Genomic DNA, 25,272 nt, shown 5'->3' on the forward strand with positions numbered 1-25,272 from the left:
GATTCTTGGTATCAACATCTATCCAGGCTCCAAACATTTGTCCAAAACTATTGGATGACTTTCCTATCTCTTAGGTCGGGTGAAATTTTATGGGGTCCGTTTTAGATTTAAAGATAAATGATCAAAAGTGAATGTTTCTGTGAAAAGACTGAAGAGTGATGGAAAGGCAATGAGGTTGAAGGCAATATTAGCTTTAGAGTAGCTCATAAGGTGCTGAAAGCTGCAATAAAGATTTGGTATCAAGAAGAGGAAAAGAAGGAGAGAATGGAGACGCAAGCTTTGTTTAAGGAAATTGCAATAATTGATAGAAAGGAACGGAAGATGCTATATCAGTAGAAGATATGGCTAGAAGGAAGATGCTAAAGGTGGAGTTGGAAAAAAAGTTTCAATTGGAAGAGATCTCCTGAAGACAAAAATTAGAGCAAGATAGATAAAAGGAGATATAAATACCAAATTCTTTCATTGCGTGACAAACTTCCATAGGAGACGTAACTATGTGGAAAGGATGGAGATTGGTGATTGGCTAATTAAAGGAAATGAGGAGTTGAGACAAGAGGTAAGAGAGTTCTTCAGTAGGTTGTATGGGGAGAAATTTGAATGGAAGTCCAAGTTAGATGACATCAATTTTTAACATGTTAGACGAGACGAGCTGGGACACACTGGAAAGTGATTTTTTTGAAAAGAAGATTTATGAGGGTCTTATGCATGTTGGAAAGATAAAACCTTTAGTCCGAATGGTTTCAGTATGGACTTCCTCTGAAATTTCTGGTATCTAGTGGAAGAGGACATAGTGGAGATTTTCAGAGAAATGCATGAGGCAGGTTCATTTGTGAAGACACTTCATTCTACTTTCTTGGTTTTAATAGCCAAGGTGGAGAGAGCAGTGAATATCAAGGAATTTCGACCAATTAGTTTGGTGGGGTGTGTATACAAGCTTATAACGAATGTGCTAGTTAGGAGAATGACAAAAATATTGAGTAAAGTGGTTGAGGAATGTCAACATACGTTTATGGGAGGATGACAAATCATGGATGCAGTTTTTGTGGTAAACAAGGTTGTGGGTGATTTGATTTCAAGAGGGAGAGATGAGGTGTTCTGTAGGCTAGATATGTAAAAGGCTTATGATCACATCTTGGGGCTTTATGGACTACATGCTTAGAAGGATGAGGTTTGGAGTAAAATAAAGGAAGTGGATTGTAAAGAGTTAGGAAAATATTGAATTTTTTTTATATTTTATTCAAATAGGGTTAGGGGCATATATACACACAAATAAATTCATATATGGTAACCAACATATATTACCCTATTAATTTTCTTCATAATTATGCTAATATATTTTAGAAGATAATCATGTTATTATATACAGAGAGTATTTTATAATATTCTAACACTTCTTTTCAAACTGAAACATAGATATTATTCATGTCAGTTTATTACGGAGATACTCAGTCCGTGCTCCATTCAGAAGTTTTGTAAATATATCATTAAGTTGTTCTTCTGTCTTTATGTGGTTGTTCGAGACGCCCACGGAGGTTTTCGTAACCTGACTTCTCTTCCTTGCTGTTCCATACGTGATTTGGCCTCCATCCGCTTTACCACCGCGCCTGCCGCACACTGAATGGTTGGAGGTCGGTTCTATCGACTATCGCTGGTGCCGGGAATGGGTTGTTCAACCCTTTTTTTGGTTTAATCTAATATGATCTCTTAAAGTCTAATCCTGATTCTGATACTATGTAAAGAGTTAGGAAAATATTGAATATTTCTTATATTTTATTCAAATAATGATAGGAGTATATATACATATAGATGGATTCATATATGGTAACCAACATAAATTACTTTATTAATTTTCTTCCTAATTATGTTAATATATTTGGGAAGGTAATCTTGATATTACATACAAAAAATATTCTATAATATTTTAACATGGATTAATGATTGTATCACTACATTCTCCTTTGTAACCATGGTGAATGGAGGACTTTCATCGTTCTTTAAGGCATCTATAGGTATCAGACAAGGCGACTCACTATCACCCTTATTGTTTTTTATTGTTATTAAGGCCTTGAACAAAGTGCTTTAAAGGGTCATAGATTTGAATTTGATCATAGGGCTAAAGGTGGGAGAGGAGGAAGGGGCTGAGGAGGTTTACACCTCTTTTTTTTGCGGATGATTTTTGTTTTGTCAACTAGATGTGAATTGTGTTCTCAATCTAAAATGTGGTCTATTGTATTTTCGAGCTGTTTCCAACCTGAATATTAACCTGACAAAGTTTGAGATGGTAAGGTTGGGTAATGAAAATTTGAGTTGTCATAATAAAACTTTTGAACTTGTCTCTCTCACTATATTTTGGGTAACTTGGAAAGAAAGAAACAATCGTGCTTTCGAAGGAAATGAATGTGACTTTAGAATCATCACTGACAACTGATTTTATTATTTCGGGTCCACTATTTTAGAACATAACATTGAATATTTTGATGATTTCGGTTCTATAGTTGATTGTTTAATCGATTTGTAATTTTTTTGTAAATGGGCAGTGCCCCATTGACACTTTTACTTCAATACAATCTCATACTTTTATTTAAAAAAAAAGATTGAGTAATGAAAATGACACTAATTGGTTAGCAGAGGTGGCGAGGCTGTAAATATGTGAGGTGTTGAGGCTATTGAGTAACTATTTGGGCATGCATTTGGGTGCTACATATAAAGATGTGAAGAAGTGGGATCCAGTTATTACAAAATTTGGGAGGAGGCTATCAGGGGTGGAAGAAAAGTTGCTATCTAAGGAAGGACAATTGACTCATAAAAAACACTTTATCCAATCTTTTTGTTTACTACATGTCACTTGTAATGATGCCAATAAGTGTTGCCAAGAAACTAGAAGTCATTCAATGTAGATTCTTTTGTGGTGACTCGGAGGAAAAAAAGAGATATCATTTAGTAGTAGCGTGGGTGGGGGGATTTTGGGTTTGAGATCTATGCTAGAGATGAACAAGGTACTTAAAGGGAAGTGGGTATGGCGATTTATGAAGGAGAGAGATGGTATGATACTGAGGGGTGTATTCCTAGGTGTAGGTGAGACTGCATGGTAGAGGGATGTAGAAAAGATTGTATATGGGAAAATACTATTTTCAAGAGTGTGTGCAGTGGAGAACTGGAGATAGGAGTAGAATTGGTTTTTGGTAGGACTGTTGGCTAGAAGGCAGAGCGTTGAGAGTCAAGTTTTCACAGATTTACGCTATTGCTCGATATAAATACAGATCTCTTAAAGAGACTTTTGGTGACGGTGAAGGAAGCAGGAAGTGGCACGTGGAGGTCTTGCTGAATCTCAACGATTGAGAAATTAATGAATATGAAGTTCTGTTTACTATGTTGGAGTAAGTTTCACTCAATGAGGATTATGACCAATCGGTTTGGACACTCAGCATTTCCAAGCAATTCACTGTTAGGTCTTTCTACAGATGCTTGGCTAAGAGAGAACGCGTGGATAATAGTTTCCCTTATGGACAGATCTGGAAGATGGAGGCCCCCCCAAAGTAGCTCTCTTTGCATGAGAAGCAAGTCGAGAGTGCATTTTGACTATGGATAAACTAAAAAAAGAGGAAAAATTATAGTGAACTGGTGCTGTTTATGCAAGAGAATGGAGAATATGGGTTGCTATTTTGGTGTCCAATTATGCACAATTTTGTGGTTAATGGTATATGGGTTGCTTGACGTTAATTAGGTTATGGTCGATATTGCTGAAGGATGAATTATGAGCTTGGAAGAGATTGGGTGAGGGGAAAAAATATTTGGGGTGTACTCCTCTGACAATATTTTGCGTGTCGAGAAAGAAAGAAGCAAAAGAGTTTTCAAAAGGGTAGAAGAGTGTACTAACAAAATTCGAGAGAGATATGTATATGTTGAGTTGGCCCAGTGGTACGAAAGTGTTAAATTAAGGATATGGTTGGAGAGGTTAAGAGTTCAAATCCCATTCTCAACATTCATTATTTAAAAAAAAAAAACAAAATTCGAGAGCGATGGTTTCAGACCCTTGCCAAAAAAACCAAGGGTAAATACATAGAAGATTTAGGAGAACTTATTGATATCTTTACCAATTTGAAAATACTTTTGTACATAGGTTTGAACACCTTGGTGATTACACTTAATGATACATGCTATATTATTTAAAAAAAAGTTTGTTTATTTGTTTGATGTTGGACAAGTATATAATGGTCTCTGCTTTTTTCTTAGTCAGTTGTGTGTAGTAGCTTGAACCTTTGAAGCTTTCTTTGCTATCCATTTGAGGGGTTGGGTAAGGAGGAAGGAGCTTAAGCTTTATGGCTCAATGCTCTCTTTGCTGGCCATTAGGTCCTTTGGTTGAGCTCAATGCTAGAATTTTCAGTAAATGCATGCAATACTCTACTTTTATTGAATTTTTAATAAATTCATACAATACTTCATTTGTGATGAGTGATGTTTTTTGCATCTTGGTGGGCTAAGGGACATCATTTTTTTGGAAGTGTGCCTTTGTTTAGTCAGGCGAAGGAATTGAGAGGCTATTGAGACCTTTCTATTTTCTTTACTTGTTTTCTGTTTTCCTTTTTGTTTCTCTTGTATCCTTCTTCTTTTTGCTTTTATTTCGCTGATCTTAGCAATAATTCTTTTATTAAAAAATGGATTCTAGATAAGCAAATTGGCTTAAATAAGGTTGTTTTAATGTGATCCTTTTTGGTATCTTCTGTCCCTTTTGACTCGTGTGTTTTATAATGAGTGACAGAATTCAAGGATTAATTGAGTGATGTACATGGATTTTTTTGGTACCCATGAATTGTTGCCTTATTTTCCTCCTTTTATCAATCTTATAATGTATTCAATTTGGCTTTGGTTTTCATCTTGCAGTATTCACTTAAATGTGGTGGAGGTAAACGCCGAGGAAAAACTTCCTTTGTTGAGCATCGGACATTTCTTCATCTTTATCACAGCTTCCACCGTTTGTGGATATTTCTTGCTATGATGTTTCAGGTTGGAAGTATATCTTAATGTTAATTATTTTGGGGTACAATATCGTAGACACTATATCTGTTTCTTTTTTTTTTTTTAAAGATGTGCACATATATTATTCTAGATAGTTCGCCAATTACCTACGTAATTTGGAAATCTTTTTTTTTTTTCAAAGGAGTTAGATTCCAGAACTATGATGTTTCCTGGGGATTCCCACTCAAGAACCATTCTGCATAAATCTCTTCCTCAGTGACTTCCTGCTCAAGAACCATTATTTCCTGCTCTCCCGACCTGTTGAAATTCAAATTATCTAGAGTAGCCCTCCTAGAGGCAATCTTCTGTGTAAAGATCCATGGAATAGGCCGCCTTAACCTCATCTCTCAGCTCCTCGTTACCCGAAATAATCCTTCCCCTCACATCCAGTTCCTCCACATTATTGCATCTTCCATGATGATTGGCCAAACTTTGGGTTAAAATCTAGAATTGTTTTTTCATGAGCTATCGAGCTCACTAGCAAAATGCCCATGGTTAAGCTAATTGTGACTGGGTTCAATTCCCTTGTTTTCAAAGTTACATCCCTCTAGGCTTATGTTAAAAAAAGTTTATAATTGTTTTTTTTTATTCTTTAAATGCCATATTTCTTGATTATAAATATCTTTAATCATTCTGGCTTCTGTTTTTTAGGGACTCACCATTATTGCATTCAATGGTAGTCTTAACTCCAAAACTATACGGGAAGTTCTCAGCCTTGGTCCAACATTTGTTGTGATGAAGTTTTTCGAAAGTGGGTTTCTTTTCTACCTATATTTTGTGGGTTTTACTCTAGTTGGCACTGAAGTATTCTTCCTTTCTTGCTGAAAGTTCTCTCTTTGGTGATGTAGGCATTCTGGATGTCATCATGATGTATGGTGCATATTCAACAACAAGACGACTAGCTGTTTCACGCATTTTTCTCCGTTTCATCTGGTTTGGTGTTGCGTCAATCTTGATATCTTTCCTGTACATGTATGGTCTCTTTGACTCTGTTGAATCCTTTGTCTCTCCAAAGTTAACTTATTGCTTTTTTTATGCGTTCTCTGTTTCTTTGCTTGTTTTCAATGTTTGTCTATCTTTTTTTTTTTTTTTTAATCACCATGCAGAAAAGCACTCCAAGAAGAAAGTAAACCAAATTCAGATTCGGTCATGTTCCGATTGTATTTGATGGTTATAGGCATATATGCTGGTCTTCAGTTTTTTATTAGTTTCCTGATGCGTATTCCTGCCTGCCACCGCATTACAAATCGTTGCGATCGCTGGCCTTTAGTTCGTTTCATCAAGTGGATGCACCAGGTTTCCATCTTCATTTTTACATCTTTATTTGTACACAATGTTAAGCATGTGATAAATCAACATTTTATTGAACTACTACCATTATTTTGTGTGGTTGTGTTTCTCTATGTTTAACATGTTGATTAATCAATACAGTTTGTTTCTTATTTGCTTTTCTCAGGAACGGTACTATGTTGGACGTGGCATGTATGAGAGAAGCAGTGATTTTATCAAGTAATCTCTAGACTGTGTGCTTCCACCTTTTTCTTGACTTATATACTCTTTGTCTACTAGAGGAATATTTTCCTTGCATTTGCTGGCTGAGTGGCTTACTAGAATAGAAAATAAATGGGAAGGAATAAGTTTTAGTAATTTTTTACCCTAGAATAGCTATTTGGATTCTAAATAAACTTCTGCTAAACTTTTGTAAGGGGGAGGGGGAGAGAGGGGGAATGGAGGTAGACTTTCACTTCAATGATGAGGAGTTGTTTGCAAACCTTTTGACTCCTAAACAACCGATAATTTTTTAGATTTTAATCTTATTTTCATTTTTAGAAATATTTATTTCTTATATATTTCTTTTATTTTATTAATCCTGTTTTAAATATATCGGAAGAACATTATAGAATAAGTTTTGTAAACACAGATATATGCTTTTCTGGCTCATTGTGTTGGGTGCGAAATTCTCATTTGCGTACTTCCTCCAGGTTAGCGGTGTACTGTAATGTTTTGGCTTTAAGCTTAACAATTTCTTTTTCCTAACCTTTTCATTATTTTTCAACCGAATGGTTTTTTTCTCTTTGATTTTGTAGATTAAGCCATTGGTAGGACCAACACAGAAAATTGTGACAATGGATCGTATAGAGTACTCTTGGCATGATTTCGTATCTAAGAGTAAGCGACCATTCTTGTCATATGAATCAATCTTTGAGATACATGTACCATAGAATTACGACTTTGTATTCTATTGAACTATTAAGGCTTCATTTAGTATTATGAAAATTCGTAATGTTTTATGAAAATTATTCTTATTTATACATGAGTTTTTTTAAATAAAAAGTATGAAATGATATAATATTTCACAAGCATCAAGGGAGTGCCAACCCATGTAAAAAAAATTTACATGTCAATCAGAATGTCCATGAGGTCCCCAAATCCTCCATTATATAAAGAGGATGACGTATAACAGAAAAATCTATGGTTTGGAACTATCTACCTCTAACTGTATCAAATTCATTTTTCACCCCCCTTAAAAACTCTCCTATTTCTTTCTTTCCACACCAACCAAAAGATGGCAAGAGCAATGAGACTCACACTTCCCTTCCCTCCACTAATACCCCTCCAGGCCCAAGTCTCTTCCTTTACAGAACCAACCATTGCCCAAATGATCTCCGGTAACTCGGAAGTCCATGGTTAACAACTTCTACCTAAGTGGGCATGAAGAAGGATATGATTACAAGATTTTGTCTCCCCCTTCAGTAGAAAATAACTGTTTATGAAAATCTTTCTCCTCTTCATCAGTTTGTCAATAGTAAGAATTGCAACCACAACCTACTTCTCATGCAGAGAAAACAATTCTAGGCGGAGTATTAACATTTTAGATTTGCCAAAAACTGGTCTCCGTGGTATCATTCTTAATCAAATATTTATATAAGGACCTGACTAAGAAAGACCCTCTAGTATTGGGACACTAGATTGGTTGGCCATTTCCTCTGTTAATTGATGTAAATGAGAGGTATTAAGGAGAGTCTCATAATCATTAATTCCTCAATCATGATGTTTCTCATAACTTCCACATGCAACTTCTTTTCCCTCCCAATATTTCTGAATGACTTAAAAACTGCCATTTCCTTGTGTTGTGCAATAATATAGATATGAGAAAATTGAGCTATGAGTGATCCCTTTCCAAGCTAACCGTTCTGCCAAAAGCTGATTCTATTTCCTGTGCCAACCCTCCACCTAATACAATCCTAGAATTTATTTCAATCCATGCATATTTTCTTCCACATACCCTTTCCACGTGGTCTCGTCAATATTTTAGAGGACCAACCTTTACTCATAGTGTCGAACTTCGCCACTATCACCCTCCATCATAGGATACTATTTTCTTTTATAAATCTCCATAGTCACGTTGTATGCCACATTCATCTCCACTAAAGATCTCAACCTCAAACCTGCATGAACATTGGCTTTTTGATCTCATCCAGCGCTACTAAGTGATATCTTTTCCTATCCTCAGAGTTGCCTCAAAGGAATCTACACTGGATTGATTATAGTTTCTTGGCAACAGTCATCAGGATTGTCAAAAGAGGCATGTAATAGAATGAGAGGTTTACTGACATACTTTTAGTGGGTGTGAGTCTCCCTTTTTTAACAAGAGCTTTCTCTTCCATCCTGGTAACCTCCTCTCAAATCCTGCCGCTACAGGATCCTACATCCTCACATCTTTATATTTGGCCCCCTCAAAGGTAACCTCAAGAACTTACTCGATAACTCCACAATTTTATATCCCATGACTCTCCAACCTAGAAGTATTCCTTTTATCACCCATTCTCACCAAGTCAGACTTAGTTAAGTTGATATTGAGATAAAAAACTGCTTGGAAACTCATTGAACCACATTTGAGGTTAAGGATTGCCCTCTCATCTAGTTCATAAAATACTGAAGTGTCATCAACAAAAAATAAGTGATTTACCTCCTTCATATACTCATCCTCACCCACCTTTAAACTTTTAACAACTCCAACTCTCTGGCTCTCATCAACATTTTATTCAAAACTTCCATGATAACAACAAAAAGTATGGGAGAGAATGGATCACATTGTCTAAGACCTACGAAGACCGTGAGAAAAACAGATAGACCTCCATTCACCATGACCACAAAAGAAATTATAGAGATACAAGAGTTAATCCACCTGCTCCATTTGTTTCAAAAATCCAATCTCCTCAGCGTATAATCACACCTTGTATTCTTGAATAACAGCTCATCCACAACCTCATTAGCCATAAGAGCTGCATCCTGAATTTGCCTTCCTTTCACCAAAGTATGTTGACACTCGCTTGTTCAAATAACAACATTCATCATTCTCCACGTTCCGCCAGGTTGTGGTCCTTCCTGAATGAAAATTCGCCACACTGCCTCCTCTTTCTCCTCTGTGAAGATCAGGAACCTTTCCCTCTTGTTCCTGCCCATGGATACCCACAAGTTGAGCCTCCTTTCCGTATTGTTCCGATCCCAAACCTTCCCGCGTTTAGTCCAGTGAAATTCATGTAAAGTGCCTAGCAACCATGCCACTTCTTTCCGAAAAAGGTCGAAACCCTAAAACCTCTTCCATTCTAACTCACCCTTTGTCTTTCCGATTTTCTCCCTCAAAGATGACAAAAAATCTCGCTTTTGATGGCCAGAAATGTTCTATCCTGAATGACCTTTCTGACCACCCCCCAAGGCAACGAGGATGGTCATGCAAGTGTCCTCGGCCTATGTGTCTTCTTTTGACTGGTCAAAACGTCCAATCAAATCTCTCTCTCCTCTGGTCGTTACTCCTCTCGTTTTTTATGTAACCCTTTGTATATTTTTATTTAGAAATTGTAAATTATAAACTTTTGTTATGTATCACACAAAGACAATTGTCTATAAGTTAGTAAAATACTTGACTTGGCATGGCATGATTTCCTATGTTAAGAGCAACCATCTTGGTCTGATAAATATTTTGACGTATGTCTACCAGAAAATTGCACTATGTATTTTGTTAGAATTTTAAATGTTTGAAAATTTTCTTAAATAGTTGTAGCATTATTGCTATATTAGGTGATATTTATGGCAGCAATTTAGGGTTAGGGAATATTCTTCCATTCGGTGGAGTTGTTTATTGTTTAACTTGATGCATGAATACATGACACATCAAATTGTTTCTAGCCCGCAAGCTTAATTGTTTCTCTTGGTTAAAATTTGCCTTCATTATATTGGTAGTAAAGTTTCTACCTCAATAAAGTTTCTTCTTTTGTGTTATGAGAAAAATTGGCCGTAAAGGTACTGCTCTTGATCAGGACAGTCCTTGAGAGAGACTGTTTTTTTCCCTTATTTTGTCAGCTGTTTGTCTTTAGGCCCTTAGTGCCTTATTAAGTGACTATGCTCTCCATTCCACCAACAAAGCTCCCGACAATTAACCACAAGTCCTTGTCTTGGCCGGGAAGGTGTTTGACATCCTTGGGTTAGCAAACAACAAACCAGGTTATTTCGAAAAAAAAAACAAAACAAACAAACAAACAACATAGGGGTAAATTGGTTCGCGTGCTACTTGGTTGACTTGGAGATTATAATGTTCTTGATTGCAAATTGTTTCGGGCGAGGATGCGCAGTTGGTGGATGCAAAGATTATGAAAATATAGAATCCATTTTTGTTTCTAAGGCACAACAAGCGAGATGTTATTCACGTTTCATTCAAGGAAGCTAGGGTGCTTTAGCGAGGAGCTTTTTTTGCTGGTTGTGGGAATTTAGAAATGTCTCTTTGGATATATTGCAAAGGGATTGGAATGTGGCTTCATTTGATCCTAAAGTGGGTGACTATTTTGTGGAGCACAATGGCATCTTGAGTGGCACATTCCCTCCAGCCAAAATTTAAGTGACTGGGAAGTGTAGGAGATGACTGCTCTTTTAGCCCCCCAGCTTCTTCAAAGTGCAATATAGTGATGGGGATAAGCTGGATAGGAAGCTTCCCAACGAATGGGCTGTTCTTTGTGTCCTTTATTCCAATTCCTTAAGGTTAGGTTACATTATGGATGATTTCCCAAGGAAGCAGATTTGGAAAAGGACATCCTTTCTGTGGTTTTTGTTTTGGGCTAGGGAAGCTACATGCAAATAATCCTTACTATAAGCAGCTTGTTGAATGGGGGTCCCATCATGATTAACTATTTGTAGCCTAGATTCTTCAAGGATCAGTTTTTCCCTCCTATACTTTAGACAGATTGACCTTCTTGGCTTCTTTGTAGGTCAAGGCACGCGGGGTGCTTTAGAAATTCTTTTTTTTTCTTAAATGAAAATAGTATAGTATTCATCTACAAGCTCCAAGGGAGTGCTTTAGAGATATCTCTTTGTACTTGTTAAAAAGGCATTGGGATGTTATTTCTATTGAGTTTTTTGCTTTTCGTTTTTGCTTTCTTCCTGCTCATTTTGAATGTTTTGCTAGTGGATTACTCATCTTCATCACTTGAACTTTTTTGTCTTCTCTGTTTTCCAATAGGATTTCTTTTTCTGTAAAAAAAAAAGAGGAAGGTGTTCAACTGCTTCACTTGGTTTGAGATAAGATGATCTTTTGTTTGCTTCTCTCTGGCTAATGGCTCAGGCATTTATTTACTTGTCAAAAGGATGGCCCTGTTTTGCTGATCCTTTTCTGCTTGATGTGAAATATGATCTATACATGTTTATAAATTAAGAAGTTTTGTATAGCAAGTCTGAGTGCTTGTTGTTTGTAATGTTAATAAACAGGACAAGATAGCTTCACTGACAGATACCAGGCTATATATGTATTCTTTGATCAATAAGGAGATATTGTATTTCTCTTAGAAGAAACATTATCTTTTTTCTAATGAATGGTCATCTTTTGTGCTCTTATGAATATGAGTGGTCTGATGCTGTTTCATTCGACATATCTCTGGTTGCAGATAATCATAATGCACTGACTGTTGCAAGTTTATGGGCGCCAGTGATTGCTGTAAGTTTGAAATCCTGCACAATTGCATTTGTCCTTTTGTCTTTATGTGTTCTTGCATGTGTATTTCTGTCTCTACTTGAGCATGTATTTCTTTCTTTCATTCATATGTTAAAGGCTTTTCTTTTTGGAAAATTGATGCCACTTTTAGACACAACACATGTAGGGCCAGTGATACATCTATTGTAGTTCAGGAATTCAGCTCAACATACACTATGAAGCTTGTAGAAAATTAGTGTTTTGTGTCACTCTTAGAAGGCTTCTTAAAATTTTCCCCACAATTTTGTCCATTGCAAAGTATATTTTAAGAATTGAATGCACATATTTATACGTGTATGTCTTGTCCTTGATGCATTTATAGGAATATTGTCAACAGACGAACACTGTTGAGTGTGTAAATGGGCCTCTACTTGTCTTCCATTCCTTTCACTGATTGCTTCTGTGTGTCACTCTGCTACAGATCTATCTGTTAGATATCCACATCTTTTACACTATTATCTCTGCTGTTTGGGGTTTCCTGCTTGGAGCTAGAGACCGTCTAGGGGAGGTAAATAGTTTTCTCTGATTCCCTGTATTACTTGTTTAACATCAAAATCTCTCTTTGTTATGGCAAAGACGCGGTGACTTCATTATCCCTTAATGTTCTCAAGATTTCTCATCTCTTATGTCTTTCACATTGTTCACATGACTTGCCTTCAGTTAAGTTGGTGCTTTAAGACTATACTTTTGTGTAATTATTCTCAGATAAGATCTTTAGATGCCATCCACAAACATTTTGGGGAATTTCCTGGTGCTTTTATGAGAACTCTTCACATTCCTCTCCAAATCAGGTTGGCTTTTTGTTTGGTATTTATTCAATAAAAAGTAAAACTAAAAATAGGAATTCAACAGTAAGAATTATTTAAGGATTTTGCTGACTTCATTTCCTTTTCTACCTATTTGCAGGACTTCTAATCCCTCTTCTGGTCAGGTGAATCATATGACTCTTGGACGTTATAATTTTCTTTCTTGGACTCTATTTTAACTGTGCTGGCAAGTATTTGTAAATAATTATTTAGTATATACACTGCTATAATATGTTACAAGTATTTGCTTGTCGAGGAAAAATCATCACTAGCACATTCTTTTTTTTTTTCGGGGAAAGAAAACATTCTATGTAGAGCATCAAGGGTTGCAACCCGATACAAAAGACATACAGAAATTACGGCCTTCTACTGGAGAGAAGATCAAAGATATCCAGAATATCAACAACATCAAAGATGGGGCGCCCTTTAAGCAAAACACAAAAAGGAAAAAAAATTATCTCTTATCTCATGAAAAGGGAATGAGAGGCTGTGTAAAGCTTTATTTTTATGCTATTTCCAAATAAGCTAAAAGAAAAAAGAGGAACAATAGAAATAATATTCTTCGTAAACTTATAAGAAGCAATACCACTCCACACCCATTCATTCTTAACAAAGGAGCCAGTCCCAATTGATGTTGATAAGAGAAAGTGCTGAATCTCTTACTCCTACTCTTGGGACACTGAAGAAGAAGATGATTTGGGGAGTCCTCCTTGTTCAAGCAATAGATAATATCTAGCGAAGGGCCTTCCTCTCTTATTCTGATTATTCGAAGTTATAATTCCACACCCATTTGCCTCCCAAGCGAAATAGGCAATGTAAGGTGAGGCTTTGCATTTCGCACTTGTTTCCATGGGAAACAATCTATTTCTAGAGATTTTCTAGCAAGGGATATCCTTCTTGGATTGTTCAATGGCCTGTTTCTCCAAAAGCATGAGAAGGGTAATCGACCATCAATTTCCTAATCTTTGAGGTTTTGGAGAGGGATGTTCCATCAAATTCCACCACTCTACACCTCCAAATGATTAATAGTCTTCATCTCCTTGAAACTGACTATTGAAGATATTGGGAAGACACCCCTAAGGGGCTTCCCATCAAGTCAGTGGTCATACCGAAATTTTATTTTTTTCCCACTTCTCACCACAGATATGGTGTTGTTAAGAAAAACTGTCCAACCTCCTCCATAGGCACTGTTGTTGGTGATGAATCTCCACTTTCATTCAGGAAGCAACAAACTTATTGAAATCTTCAATAAATTTAATGCCCAAATCGACCTTACTCAGCAGCCTCCAAATTGTATCCCTAGCAACCAAGTGAAATTTCTTCACATCATCCTTTTCCCCCCAAAAGAAATTGCTTTGTAGTGTATCCCTTCTTTTAACCATACTAGCAGGGATAGAAATAAGGACAAGGACTAGACTGGTAAGTTAGAAAGGGAGCATTTGATAAGACCAAGTCTCCCACCTTTTGATAAAGGGCACTTCTTCCAACCAGAATGTTCTTTTAACCAGACCATTTAATTTATGATTGAAACAGGTTATAGTTCTCTGTTTTGTGCTTTTAGTCACCTGTATATAACTTTAGGTTGATCTAGACTGCAATACGTTGAATTGTAAATTGTTTGATTAGGACATGTTCTTGCGACAGAACCCATCATCATTGGTGTAGTGATGTTTCGGCTAATTTACGCCGTAATGCCTGTAGTCATTTGCCAGTGTATGTCCATGCTGCTAAGTCATGGTTCTCTGATGAATGGTTTGATGGGTCAGATTCTTCAATATTTTAATTTGCTGCTTTAAAGCTTCAACTTCTTTTATTCTTGGGCGACATGGTGGCTCTTCCATTATGCTCTGGTGATCTAAGTGGTTTGTTTGTGTTGTCGGTCTATAAGTTTAGCTTATGCAAGGTAACTTTTTTGCATATACACTGTTGTCGTGACTGGCACCACCTTCGTGTCTACTATATAATGTAACTCCTTTTTACTATCGAAAAAATAATGTAACATGCACTGTTTGTTTCTTCAAAGGTTGTGGACAAATACAAAGTTGATGCTGCTAGATTCTCTCCTTTTTGGAATGAAATAATTAAAAACCTAAGGGAAGAAGATTATATCACTGACTTGTAAGTTCTGGAAACTTTACTAGTTCTTGCTTTTGTTCTGGTAGCTGCTCTTTGTTTCTTTCGTATTAATGTTTTGGTGAATCTTATTAGTTTCTTTTTCTTTGTTTCTTCTACATATATATACTTATGTTATTTGTATGTTTTTGTGATTTATTTCTTCATTTTGCATCGGTCCTACTAGGGAAATGGAGTTGCTTCAGATGCCTAAGAATTCTGGGAAGCTTCCATTGGTTCAGTGGCCTCTCTTTCTTCTTGCTAGCAAGGTCAATTTTTTTTTTTTTTTTATTGTCAAAATTATTATTTCATTGTTTGATTTTTATTCTTCTTCTTCTTCTACTTTTCTTAAGAATTATTTTTGTAATTGCTTTGCTTTAAATGTTTTTGTTGGAAGTTATTCAAGAGTTTAATTTTTACAACCTAATTTAATATCATTTTTTATACTGTTTATAGATATTTTTGGCTAAAGATATTGCTGTTGAGAGTAGAGACTCACTAGAACTCTGGGAAAGGGTCTCCAGAGATGACTATATGAAGTATGCAGTTGAGGAGTGCTATCATTCCCTTAAACTTATCTTGACACAAATATTGGAAGGTGAAGGGAGGATGTGGTAGGTTATTGTTAAAATATCTCACTCCTTTCTATAGTCTAATGTTGTTATGATGAATCTTTCGTGTTACTGTGGTTTACTGTCTCAGGGTTGAAAGGATTTATGAAGACATTGAAGAAAGTATAAAGAAAAAGAGTATCCATGATGACTTTCAGCTAAATAAGCTGGCACTTGTTATCTCAAGAGTCACTGCACTAATGGGAGTCCTGGTTAGTTTCATAATTTCCATTCTCATTTGGAAGCTGTAAAATTATTTGTTTAAAGTGCCTATTATGAGATAGTAGTCTGTCCGTAATATGTGCTCTTGTCTTTCTGCATTCTGTAATGTCTGGGTGTTTTAGAATTCAGACTTATTCTAGTGAAATGTTGGGAGAAATGCAAAAGAGATGTTTGTGTTGTGCGTTTTAGGAATTTGTATGTCTGTTATTATCTTTTCTTTCACAATGAGGTGGGTTGGAGACTTTGATCCAGGTTTTTTTATGCTTTTAGTGTCATGTGTAGTCCCTCCTTTCCCTTGAGTGCTTCTTCTCTCTTCATTAGGGGAGAGAAAATGCTACAATGCTTTGTTAGGTGCCCTTTTGTTGGGTTATGAGTGTCTTACTTGGAACATAATACTGGACTTTTTGATGATCTTTCTTTCACCTATCCATTCTGTGAGGCAGAATAATTTTTTAGGATGCCTCTTTGGCTCTGTTGTAAAGGCACTAGGATTTGTCCTTAATATCAACTGTTGTGCCATTTTCTGTTTTTTCTTCTTTTTTTTTTGCTCTTTTTATGGTTTAGGAGGATTCTGTATTCTCTGTTCTCGACCCTTCTCTTTTTTTGTTCTAAAAGTATTTCTTTACTTATCAAAGGGAAAATATGATTAGCTTATATGTTGTATTGCTTATGGGGTGGAAAATTTATAACTGTTTCAGTAAAAATGCAAGGTTGTTTTTAGATGTTCATTGAATTTATTGATCATTAGTATGTAATTTCATTAAGACAACTGCACTCTTGATTTTCATGAAGTAAGTGCCCTCTTATGTCATTACACGTTTGATTGTTTATAGCTACACAACCCACTCTGTAGGAAATTTGGTATGTTTTCTCTATCTTATTGTGAGCTGGTCGGCGTTGTATTTCGTCAAGATTGATACTAGAAGTTATTTAATGATATTTCCCACCTTTTCCAACTTGTTAATTTACCTATGTAGATATATGTGCTTTCATGTTATGGAAAACTTAACCTTTCTGGAGAGTGATAATTACTGGGTTATCTGGACTATGATATAAGTTTGTGAAATAATTTTTTTTTTACAATATTTCTGAAATGTTGTTAAGTTCCCATGGGTGTTTTTCTTGATGGTGCTTCAAATACTTATTGCACAGAAAGAGAAAGAAAAACCTGAGCTAGAAAAAGGTGCCATTAAGGCTGTCCAAGATCTCTATGATGTTGTGAGGCATGATGTGCTTTCAATAAATATGAGGTATGTCAGTCTTGCTACTTGTTGGTTTTGTGGATGCATGCTTTATCTTTTCTTTTCCCCAAAAAAATTGGAAAAATGTTCCAGGGAAAATTACGAAACATGGAATCTGTTATCAAAAGCAAGGACTGAAGGTCGTCTATTTGCAAAGTTAAAGTGGCCCAAAGATCGTGAATTGGTATTAAGGCCTATTTTCTTTCTTCTTTGTTCTTTCCCTCTGTTTTTCTTTTCTACATGAATGTCAGTAATGCAAATGTGCAGATAGAGCAGATAAAAAGGTTGTATTCTCTATTGACAATCAAAGATTCAGCTTCCAATGTTCCTAAGAATCTTGAGGCCAGACGAAGGCTGGAGTTCTTCACAAATTCTCTTTTCATGGATATGCCTGCAGCAAAGCCTGTACGCGAAATGTTATCCTTTAGGTCAGTCCTTTTTCTTGCAGAATTTGTTTTACATTTGAAGTTGTGGTACAAGCTGTTTGATCAATATACCTTTCTCATATCTTTTACATGTGTTTGCAGTGTGTTTACGCCATATTATTCTGAGATTGTTCTATATAGCATGGCTGAACTGACGAGGAAAAATGAAGATGGAATATCAATTTTGTTTTACCTTCAGAAAATATATCCAGGTAATTTCCCTTCATTTGGCTGAGTGGGCAGCTGAAAGTTACCATCTTCCAATGTTGCTTGTCTAGATCTGCTTGAGTGTTTGCATATTATATTGTTTTGTAACTGCTAGATTTTGCTTACTTGCATGGCCTTCTTCACTGTGACTTAGAATGATTTCACTAACTCTTTTGTGTCGTACATTGGTTGATTCTTGTTGTGCTTTGAGCTTTACTCATTATCATCATTCTTGTGTTGTGAATGTCGACGTGTACCATAACCTAGGTTGGCATTTCTGTCTTGGTTATGCACTAAGGCATATGGGTACTTTTCATGGATGTCTTTATCATATTAAAAAGTGATTTAAATGTTTATCACAAAAAAAAAAATTTAAAAGTGATTTAATTGCGTTGTCATATTGACAGTGATTTTATATTTATCCTTCTTCGTTTTTCTTTTGTTTTTGGTTGAAGAATTCCTTGTCTTCCTCCCCTGTACCTTGTCTTCTTCTGATATAATCTTTTTTTGAATAGTAAAATGAAAATCTAATCTGTTGTGTTATGTCATAGATGAATGGAAGAACTTCCTTGCACGAATTCATCGCAATGAAAATGAATTAGAGGAAGATTTCGATGAGAAAGAAATCCTTGAACTTCGATTTTGGGCCTCTTATCGTGGGCAAACACTTGCGAGGACTGGTAAGTCCTTTGTGTTATACCTATTTTGCTTTCAGGTTTTTGAAGGATTATTCCTGTTTACCTCAATTTCCCGTATTAAGCTTCAATCTACTTTATTTTTTCTTGTCAAGGGGAAAAAAATGAAAATTTCCTTTTAAATCCCTGTTGAAATGTTACAGCATACAACTGATTATGACATCTTTTTCTTGAACATAGAAAATAAGATACAAACTCATTTGCAAAGCTCCTCATGTGGTTTGGTGCTCTGAATCTATGGAATGGGTTATCATCAGTACTATAATTGGCAAGGAGAGTAACCCCAGAGTTGGTAAAATTAGAATCCGCAACTGCTGCTTAGTGTGACTCTAATCGAGACAACGAAAGCCTTTGGCTTTGCACCATTGGCAAATCCCTTGTATTAGTTATCTTGGGTGCTTCCATACTTTCAGACAGGTTTCCCTGGGGTCTTGTGGATTTCATTCTTTTACTTCCCTGGCCCCTATTTCGCAGCCATGTAGCTTCTTACCATGCCTTTTAGTATGGCTCGGCTTCCCATAATGATTACATTTTAAGTGATTCTTATTTTGGAAATCTTGTTTGCTCGCTTTTAGCTGTTTGTCAGGGATATTGGAAACCAACCCTGGTTTTCTATTGAGGCTATATGAATCATGGCACCTCTTCAACTTCCTTCTTCTTATACGTGTGAATAAGTGTGTATCAAAGAAGTGAAGATCCTTATTGGGTCTTTGGACCATAGGTATCTTGTTTTTTCTCCACCTCTTTACAGGAATAAGTGCTAAGAAATTACTAACATTTTGCATGGCTCAGTTTTTTTTGCCTTCATAAGGCTGGCAACTGCTTATAGTTTTTAGGATAGACTATAAACTCCAACATTTTTTAAGATGAAAAAGTATTTATAAACAGGCATCAAGGTATGCCAACCATGTATAAAGGACTAGAATACATAAAAAATCAAAAGGTCTAAATAATTCTGCAAATCCTCACAAGGTCAAATAGATGCTGTGCACACAAACTACTTAGGGTATAGAACTAGTGATCTTGTAGATGTAAATGCTTTAATACCAAGCCAAGACCATAGTTCACTTGTCATTAAACTCGAAGCAGCAAAATGTAAGTTGAGAAGGCCTAAAGTAGGAAGATCACTACTTCAAGATGGTTAGAGGATTCACAATCCTGAAGGCAAGAACAGAAGCAGTTGATAATGGTTTTCTCTTGCATTCTTAACTCGTCCATTATAAGAATTTTACCTCATGTTGTCATGGGGTCGCCTTACTTCTGAAACTGTGCTTCCAAGGGAATCTAAAAACCACTTCATTTTGGCTACAAAAATTCTTATATCTGGGCTTCACCAAAAAATCTCCCGCCTTTGGCTGTGGGCAAAACATGATTATCATCTCGTAAGGAATCGATTGAGCACCCATCGAATTTTTACTATAATGAAGATAGATGCACTTTTGTTTACAGCCGAAGAGAATAAAACCACGTAGGTAAAGGACTCTCTCCACACCAGTAGTCCTTGTGAGAACTTGTCTTGTGTCCTCTCCAACCTTGAACTTCACTAGTGTTAAAACAAAACTTTACTGCATACTAATCCATCTCCATAAGCTAGTTTTACAATACAAATCCTCCATCCCTACCATCCATACCATATTTAGTGCAAAATACTCCAGCTATTATTGGTCTCTGCAAAAGTAGAGGTGTTTAGTTATATTTCCTATTTGTATCAAGGGTAGTATTCATAATCTTATTAGGAGTAGCATTTTCCTACTATGTTTGGAAAAGACTTATTTAACATCAGTTAAGTATTTTTTGTAATCTCTTAGAGATTAATATTTGGTTATTCAATAATTTTCTAGCTATGTGATGCAATCAAAATCTTAACAATGTTTAAAAACTTACTGTATTTGCTTTACTTGTAGACTTATGTTCTGGATGTTCATCCCTTCAAGCCCCAAATAGCTATGAGTGTTGGCTATGATGGAAAATTGGTAGTTTGGGATAGATTGAGAATAGAAGGCCAAGAGGGATAGAAAGCAGATGTCACCGAACTATGAGCGGCATCGCCCATAGAGAGTGGGCATGGTAGTGGGGAGATGAAAATTTTGGGCGATGGAGCAGAAGACGATCGATATAGTTGCAGAAGGAAAGGGGATAAGGATTTTTGAGAATTGGAGGGGTTTTTGAAATTCGATTTTTCACCAAAAGGAAGAGGTGGAATGATTAAGGGGTTGCTTCAAGGAGTTTCGGTAGGAGAAAGGCTGGGAGACGTGGGGAAAGAGCTGACGAAGCAATTGGCGCATGTTATGGATGGCACTATTTAGGAATGGGGGTGGAAATTTTTTGGTGTTGGAGGTGAATAGTGAGAAGGGAGGCAGGAGTACCCAGATCTTTCTACCGGAGGAAACGAAGGCAGGCGTATGGTGGTAGATGATGGAGGTGATTTATGAGGTGGTTGGGATTCAGTTAGTGCCTTCAGACTAGGTGATGGAACGAAGATTGGAGGTGATAGAGGCAAAGCCGACCCCAATAAGCAACCTCTAGATTTCAATGCCAGCCATAGTTAGATGTCTTGGATACAATGTGGAGTTGGTGGTCCGATTGGAATAGAAAGTTTGTGAATCGTTCGCTGAAACCCTTAAACAATCAGTGCAGGCAACAAACCAGGTTGAGAAAAAGAAATTTTAACCCGCAAACAGAACTGGCTAGTTTGAAATCCAAAAGAGACAACAAATTCTGAAATCTTTTCAATAAAGAAAAAGTAGAACATGGGCTTAAGCGCAAAGGATCGGGCTTGAAAAGCAAGATGAAAAGGGGGTTGGAATCGGGCCAGAGATATATGTGGGTTGAAAAAAGAAAATGGGCGATGGGGGATGATCAGGCCGACCCATCTTGGAGGCCTATTCGTAATGCATGGAATATTAGGTGGAAGACGGGCTGTGATGGGCCCATTCAACAAGCTAGTGAAAATAAGAGGGGCTCAAGTCGTGGAGGGTCTAAGGGAACGGCTGGGGAAGGCCGAAACTGTAGTCGTGCCCTAACTTTTGAAAAACAGGATGAGGGAGACATGCAGAACGAGTCGTCGATGTTCTTCAGTAACAATCAAGGTGAAGGAGAGTTTCTTGAGACTGTGTGTAGTTTCTCGAAGCTGAGGGGAAGGAGGGGGGAAGGAGATGGAAGCTTTATATGTGAACAAGGTGATTCTTGAAACGGAGATAGTCGGGTGCGAGAGGGATAGAGCGATGAGATGGAATAAGGGAGGAGGAAGTTTGAAGAGTGTCGTGTTGTTGTTTGTGACGACTAGATGAATAGTGATGTACAATTTTTGAGTCACGAGATTGAAAAGCACGACTTATGTGAGGCTATACAAATGGTCGAGGCTTCACCAAAGGGGTATATGATGGAGGCTGTAGGGGATGATGATGAGAATCATTCGGAGTTGGCGTTGCAGGTTAGGGAAGAGTCTTTTGAGGAGGAGGTGGCATAAGAGTGGGGGAGCTGTTGGAATCGAGATGGGTGCTTGAGAATGTGCAGAAGGATTGTGCACTCAGAACTAGCTGAACGGCCTTCTCTCTGGCTTGTCTTCGTGCGGAATCGCGCACTGAAACAATAGATTTGGTTTCTGAAACGACGGATCTGGTTTCCTTCGCTCATTTCGCTTCCTCTGCTTACATCACCTTGCTGGCCGCACTCTGAACTGGTTGAAGGTTGATCCTGTCAACTTCCTCTGGCGTCGAGATGGGGTTAATCAACCCCACTTTTGCTCTGGTCTAATCTAACCCCTAAAACGCCAATCCTCTCTCTGATACTATGTAAAAGGTTAGGAAAAAGATATATGAATATTTCTTGTATTTCATTCAAATAGGGTTAGGAGTATATATACATAAAGACGAATTTATATATGGCAACTAACATAAATTATCCTATTAATTTTCTTCCTTATTATGCTAATATATTTGAAAAAATAATCATACTAATATATACAGAGAATGTTTTATAATATTCTAGCATATTTTTTTAAAAAACGATGTTTAAAACTTCTTATATGTGATGTGTAAGAAACTTTAGCAGTATGTTTGGATGATGGGTAATTAACGTGCGGTATGATAATTTATGGTTTTGTTTTGTTTGGATCACTTTTAAAAAGATGGTATGGTTGTTTGGGTGATATTTGGTGATTAGATTATTTTTCCATTTTGTCAAGATTTTTCAAACCACCCATTCGGTAGTTTTTGATGGTTGAATATTTTTCTTACCGTTTTACCCTCATAAATATTTGTGAATTCCCCTTTTATTCTTAAAACCCAAATTTTGTTTTCTTCCCTGACCTACTTTTTTCTTCACCGCAATCGTTCTCTTCTCATCCGATTCCACTTCTTCGCTTCATGAGTTAGCTTCTGCTTGTTGCGATTCCCCTTCCTCATACTCAACTTGACAAAGCACACACCGATCGATTATTCCACCAATCTCATACTCCAAATTCGAGATTTGATTCAACGACAGTCCTCTCTTCTCCACCCCAATAAACTCGCTTAGAGCAATCAATTGTTCATAAGATAATTCATCTGGATCAGTCTCATCTTCTTTCTCAATATCATCCATATCTTCATCACTGTAATTGCTATCCAGAAACCCTAGCTCGTCGTCGAAATCGTAACATTGGAAGTATCCGTAGTAATTATCATTGCCTTGGCCAATTTCTTCTTCTTCATCTTCATCCTCAATTTCGCTTTCGATTGTGGCGAGCACTGACAGTGCCGTCTCTTGTTCTTGCATGTTATTAATGGCGAAATCTGAGTCCATCTGGTCCTTTCTGATTGGTGTTTGTTTGGTGAGGTCTAGGTTGTCCATGGAATCTTGGTGAAGCAAATCGTGGAACACAGAGTGAGAGAGGAATGATTGAAACATAAAGGAATACAAATGGATGTTTTCTTGCTGGTAAGTAACTTAGATGGGAAGAAAATGGTGATATTCCAGATTTAGAGATGGAAAGTAGTCAAGGTTTGATACTAGTCTTTTGCCTTTGGTGTAGCTATAGATAGAGAGATTGAAGGCTTCTTTCTGGACAAGGCAAAAACCATCTTGACATTATTTTAATTACATTCTATCTCTCTTAATTTGTACATAAAAGTTACCTAATCTCTATGTAATCTCTCCTTTTTCTGTATAAATATACGTATATAAGCATTCATTCTTTTTTTTCTTGGACAAAGCTAAATATTGCATCTACTCACAAATTCAATAATCTTATTTTAAGTTTATTAAATGATAAGAGATAAAATTTACACTATATTTATTATATGTAGATTAATTGGGGCAGTATAAATCTTATTATTAATTCTTTAGATTTCATGATCTATGAACATGATCCTTCCCAGCTACCACCCTCATTGGCGGCTCTGGTTCAAGAGCATTACTGACTATGTTCCTACTGTTGTACCATGATGATAATAGATGATGGTGATGATGATGATGATGATGATAATGTGTATGCTATGAGATGAGATCTGGGTTTCCTTTAAATCCTTATTATAAATAACTATCATCATCGTTATATTATCATCATGGTATAACAGTAAGAACATATTAAGTAACGTTCTTGAACCAGAGCACCCCATGAGGGTGGCAGTTGGGAAGGATCATGTTTGTAGATTGCCAACGATTTCATCTCAATCTCATCTAGTAACCTTTCATTTTTTCCTTTCTTTTTCTGCAAATAAAAGAAAAAGAAGATAACGAAAAATTCTCAAGTAAAAAAAAAAGATTGAAATAGGTAAATATTTTCAAAGTTCTTATATTTACGCATTTTTTTCTTTTTCTTTTTATAAAAATATTCATGAGTACGTATTAATAAGATGATAATTGAAATAAGAAGTATTTATGAATGTGCGTAAGTATTTAATTATTTAAAAATTAGTAAAATTGAAAATTGTTCTCAATAAAATTTATGTATTTACTTCATTGATGTCATAAATATGATAATAAGAAATATTATATAATAAATAATTTTTTCTATTTTTTTTCAATTTATAATCATAAATAAAAATTTTTAGTTTTAAATTAATTTTGTATATTATCTATAAAAAATTAAATTTTTTTCTTTACAACAATTTTTTTTTTTGATATTTTAAGAAAAAAATTCATTAAAAATTATAGTTTAAATAATTTTACAAGTTAAATGGATTTTTTTATTTTTTTTTCTATTTAATATTATATACAATTAGATAAGAGCCAATTGGTAATTTGACTGAATATACAACTATATCATTCTATCAATTCAAATAAAACAACTGCATTTATCATATATTAATACACCATTTTCCCAAGCATGATATAATTTTGTCATTATCATTTTGTGCAATTACTATACAATACCGTATATTAATTATCCACCACAAAAAACATCCAAACAGGGTATAGGTGTAATGTTTAGGCTTTTGTCATGAAATCTTTAATTGGAAAAATCAATCCTATTTGTCCTACATTAGCAATTCCATTATTAGGTTGATCTATTAGATATGCATTAACGCCAATCACCTCCCAATAGACTAGTGGCAAAATTCAAACTATCTGCAGGTTTTAATGTAGTACTGGCCAAGTCAAGCATTGTGATAAATAATCTAATATTTTCCATGTGAATATATGCTACAAAAAAAAGTATTATTAGGGAGAGAGGAGGAGATTGTACACAGAATGAGAATAAGAAATCCTCCATAACTAGCCTACGGAAAGTAAACTTTAGTACAAGATAGCTGTCAAATCTGTTCTCAAGTACGAGAAGCTGTTCCAGAAAACAAAATGAAGAAGACCTTGTAGGTGTTTTTTTGAATATGGTAGTTATCGTGGTAATTTTGTATGCAGAAATAATTTCCTCACATGCCATCCATTTTCTGATATTCCGTATGCATGTGTTACATTCATTCATCTCCATTCA

The 25,272-nt window shown here is 36.0% G+C and overlaps 1 protein-coding gene across 3 annotated transcripts in view; it reads left to right on the forward strand.

The window, feature by feature from the left end:
• GSL10 (glucan synthase-like 10) overlaps positions 1 to 25,272 on the forward strand; it is a 57,817-nt gene that overhangs the window by 19,160 nt on the left and 13,385 nt on the right. For all 3 annotated transcript variants that reach the window (XR_015821342.1, XM_088221911.1, XM_088221910.1), the window contains 20 exons: positions 4,882 to 5,004; positions 5,668 to 5,767; positions 5,865 to 5,988; positions 6,123 to 6,312; positions 6,473 to 6,525; positions 6,938 to 6,998; positions 7,104 to 7,185; positions 11,952 to 12,001; positions 12,459 to 12,545; positions 12,743 to 12,828; positions 12,944 to 12,968; positions 14,867 to 14,961; positions 15,143 to 15,224; positions 15,412 to 15,569; positions 15,658 to 15,778; positions 16,941 to 17,038; positions 17,123 to 17,213; positions 17,297 to 17,457; positions 17,557 to 17,666; positions 18,213 to 18,341. Coding sequence is in view for 2 of the 3 variants with exons in the window: in XM_088221911.1 (XP_088078037.1) it covers positions 4,882 to 5,004; positions 5,668 to 5,767; positions 5,865 to 5,988; positions 6,123 to 6,312; positions 6,473 to 6,525; positions 6,938 to 6,998; positions 7,104 to 7,185; positions 11,952 to 12,001; positions 12,459 to 12,545; positions 12,743 to 12,828; positions 12,944 to 12,968; positions 14,867 to 14,961; positions 15,143 to 15,224; positions 15,412 to 15,569; positions 15,658 to 15,778; positions 16,941 to 17,038; positions 17,123 to 17,213; positions 17,297 to 17,457; positions 17,557 to 17,666; positions 18,213 to 18,341 (2,026 nt within the window). In the remaining variant the exon portion in view is untranslated. The remainder of the gene's footprint in view (positions 1 to 4,881; positions 5,005 to 5,667; positions 5,768 to 5,864; positions 5,989 to 6,122; positions 6,313 to 6,472; positions 6,526 to 6,937; positions 6,999 to 7,103; positions 7,186 to 11,951; positions 12,002 to 12,458; positions 12,546 to 12,742; positions 12,829 to 12,943; positions 12,969 to 14,866; positions 14,962 to 15,142; positions 15,225 to 15,411; positions 15,570 to 15,657; positions 15,779 to 16,940; positions 17,039 to 17,122; positions 17,214 to 17,296; positions 17,458 to 17,556; positions 17,667 to 18,212; positions 18,342 to 25,272) is intronic.

This window comes from Carica papaya, chromosome 6, assembly GCF_054855325.1.
Source record: "Carica papaya isolate Zhongbai chromosome 6, ASM5485532v1, whole genome shotgun sequence".
Taxonomy (NCBI): Eukaryota; Viridiplantae; Streptophyta; class Magnoliopsida; order Brassicales; family Caricaceae; genus Carica; species Carica papaya.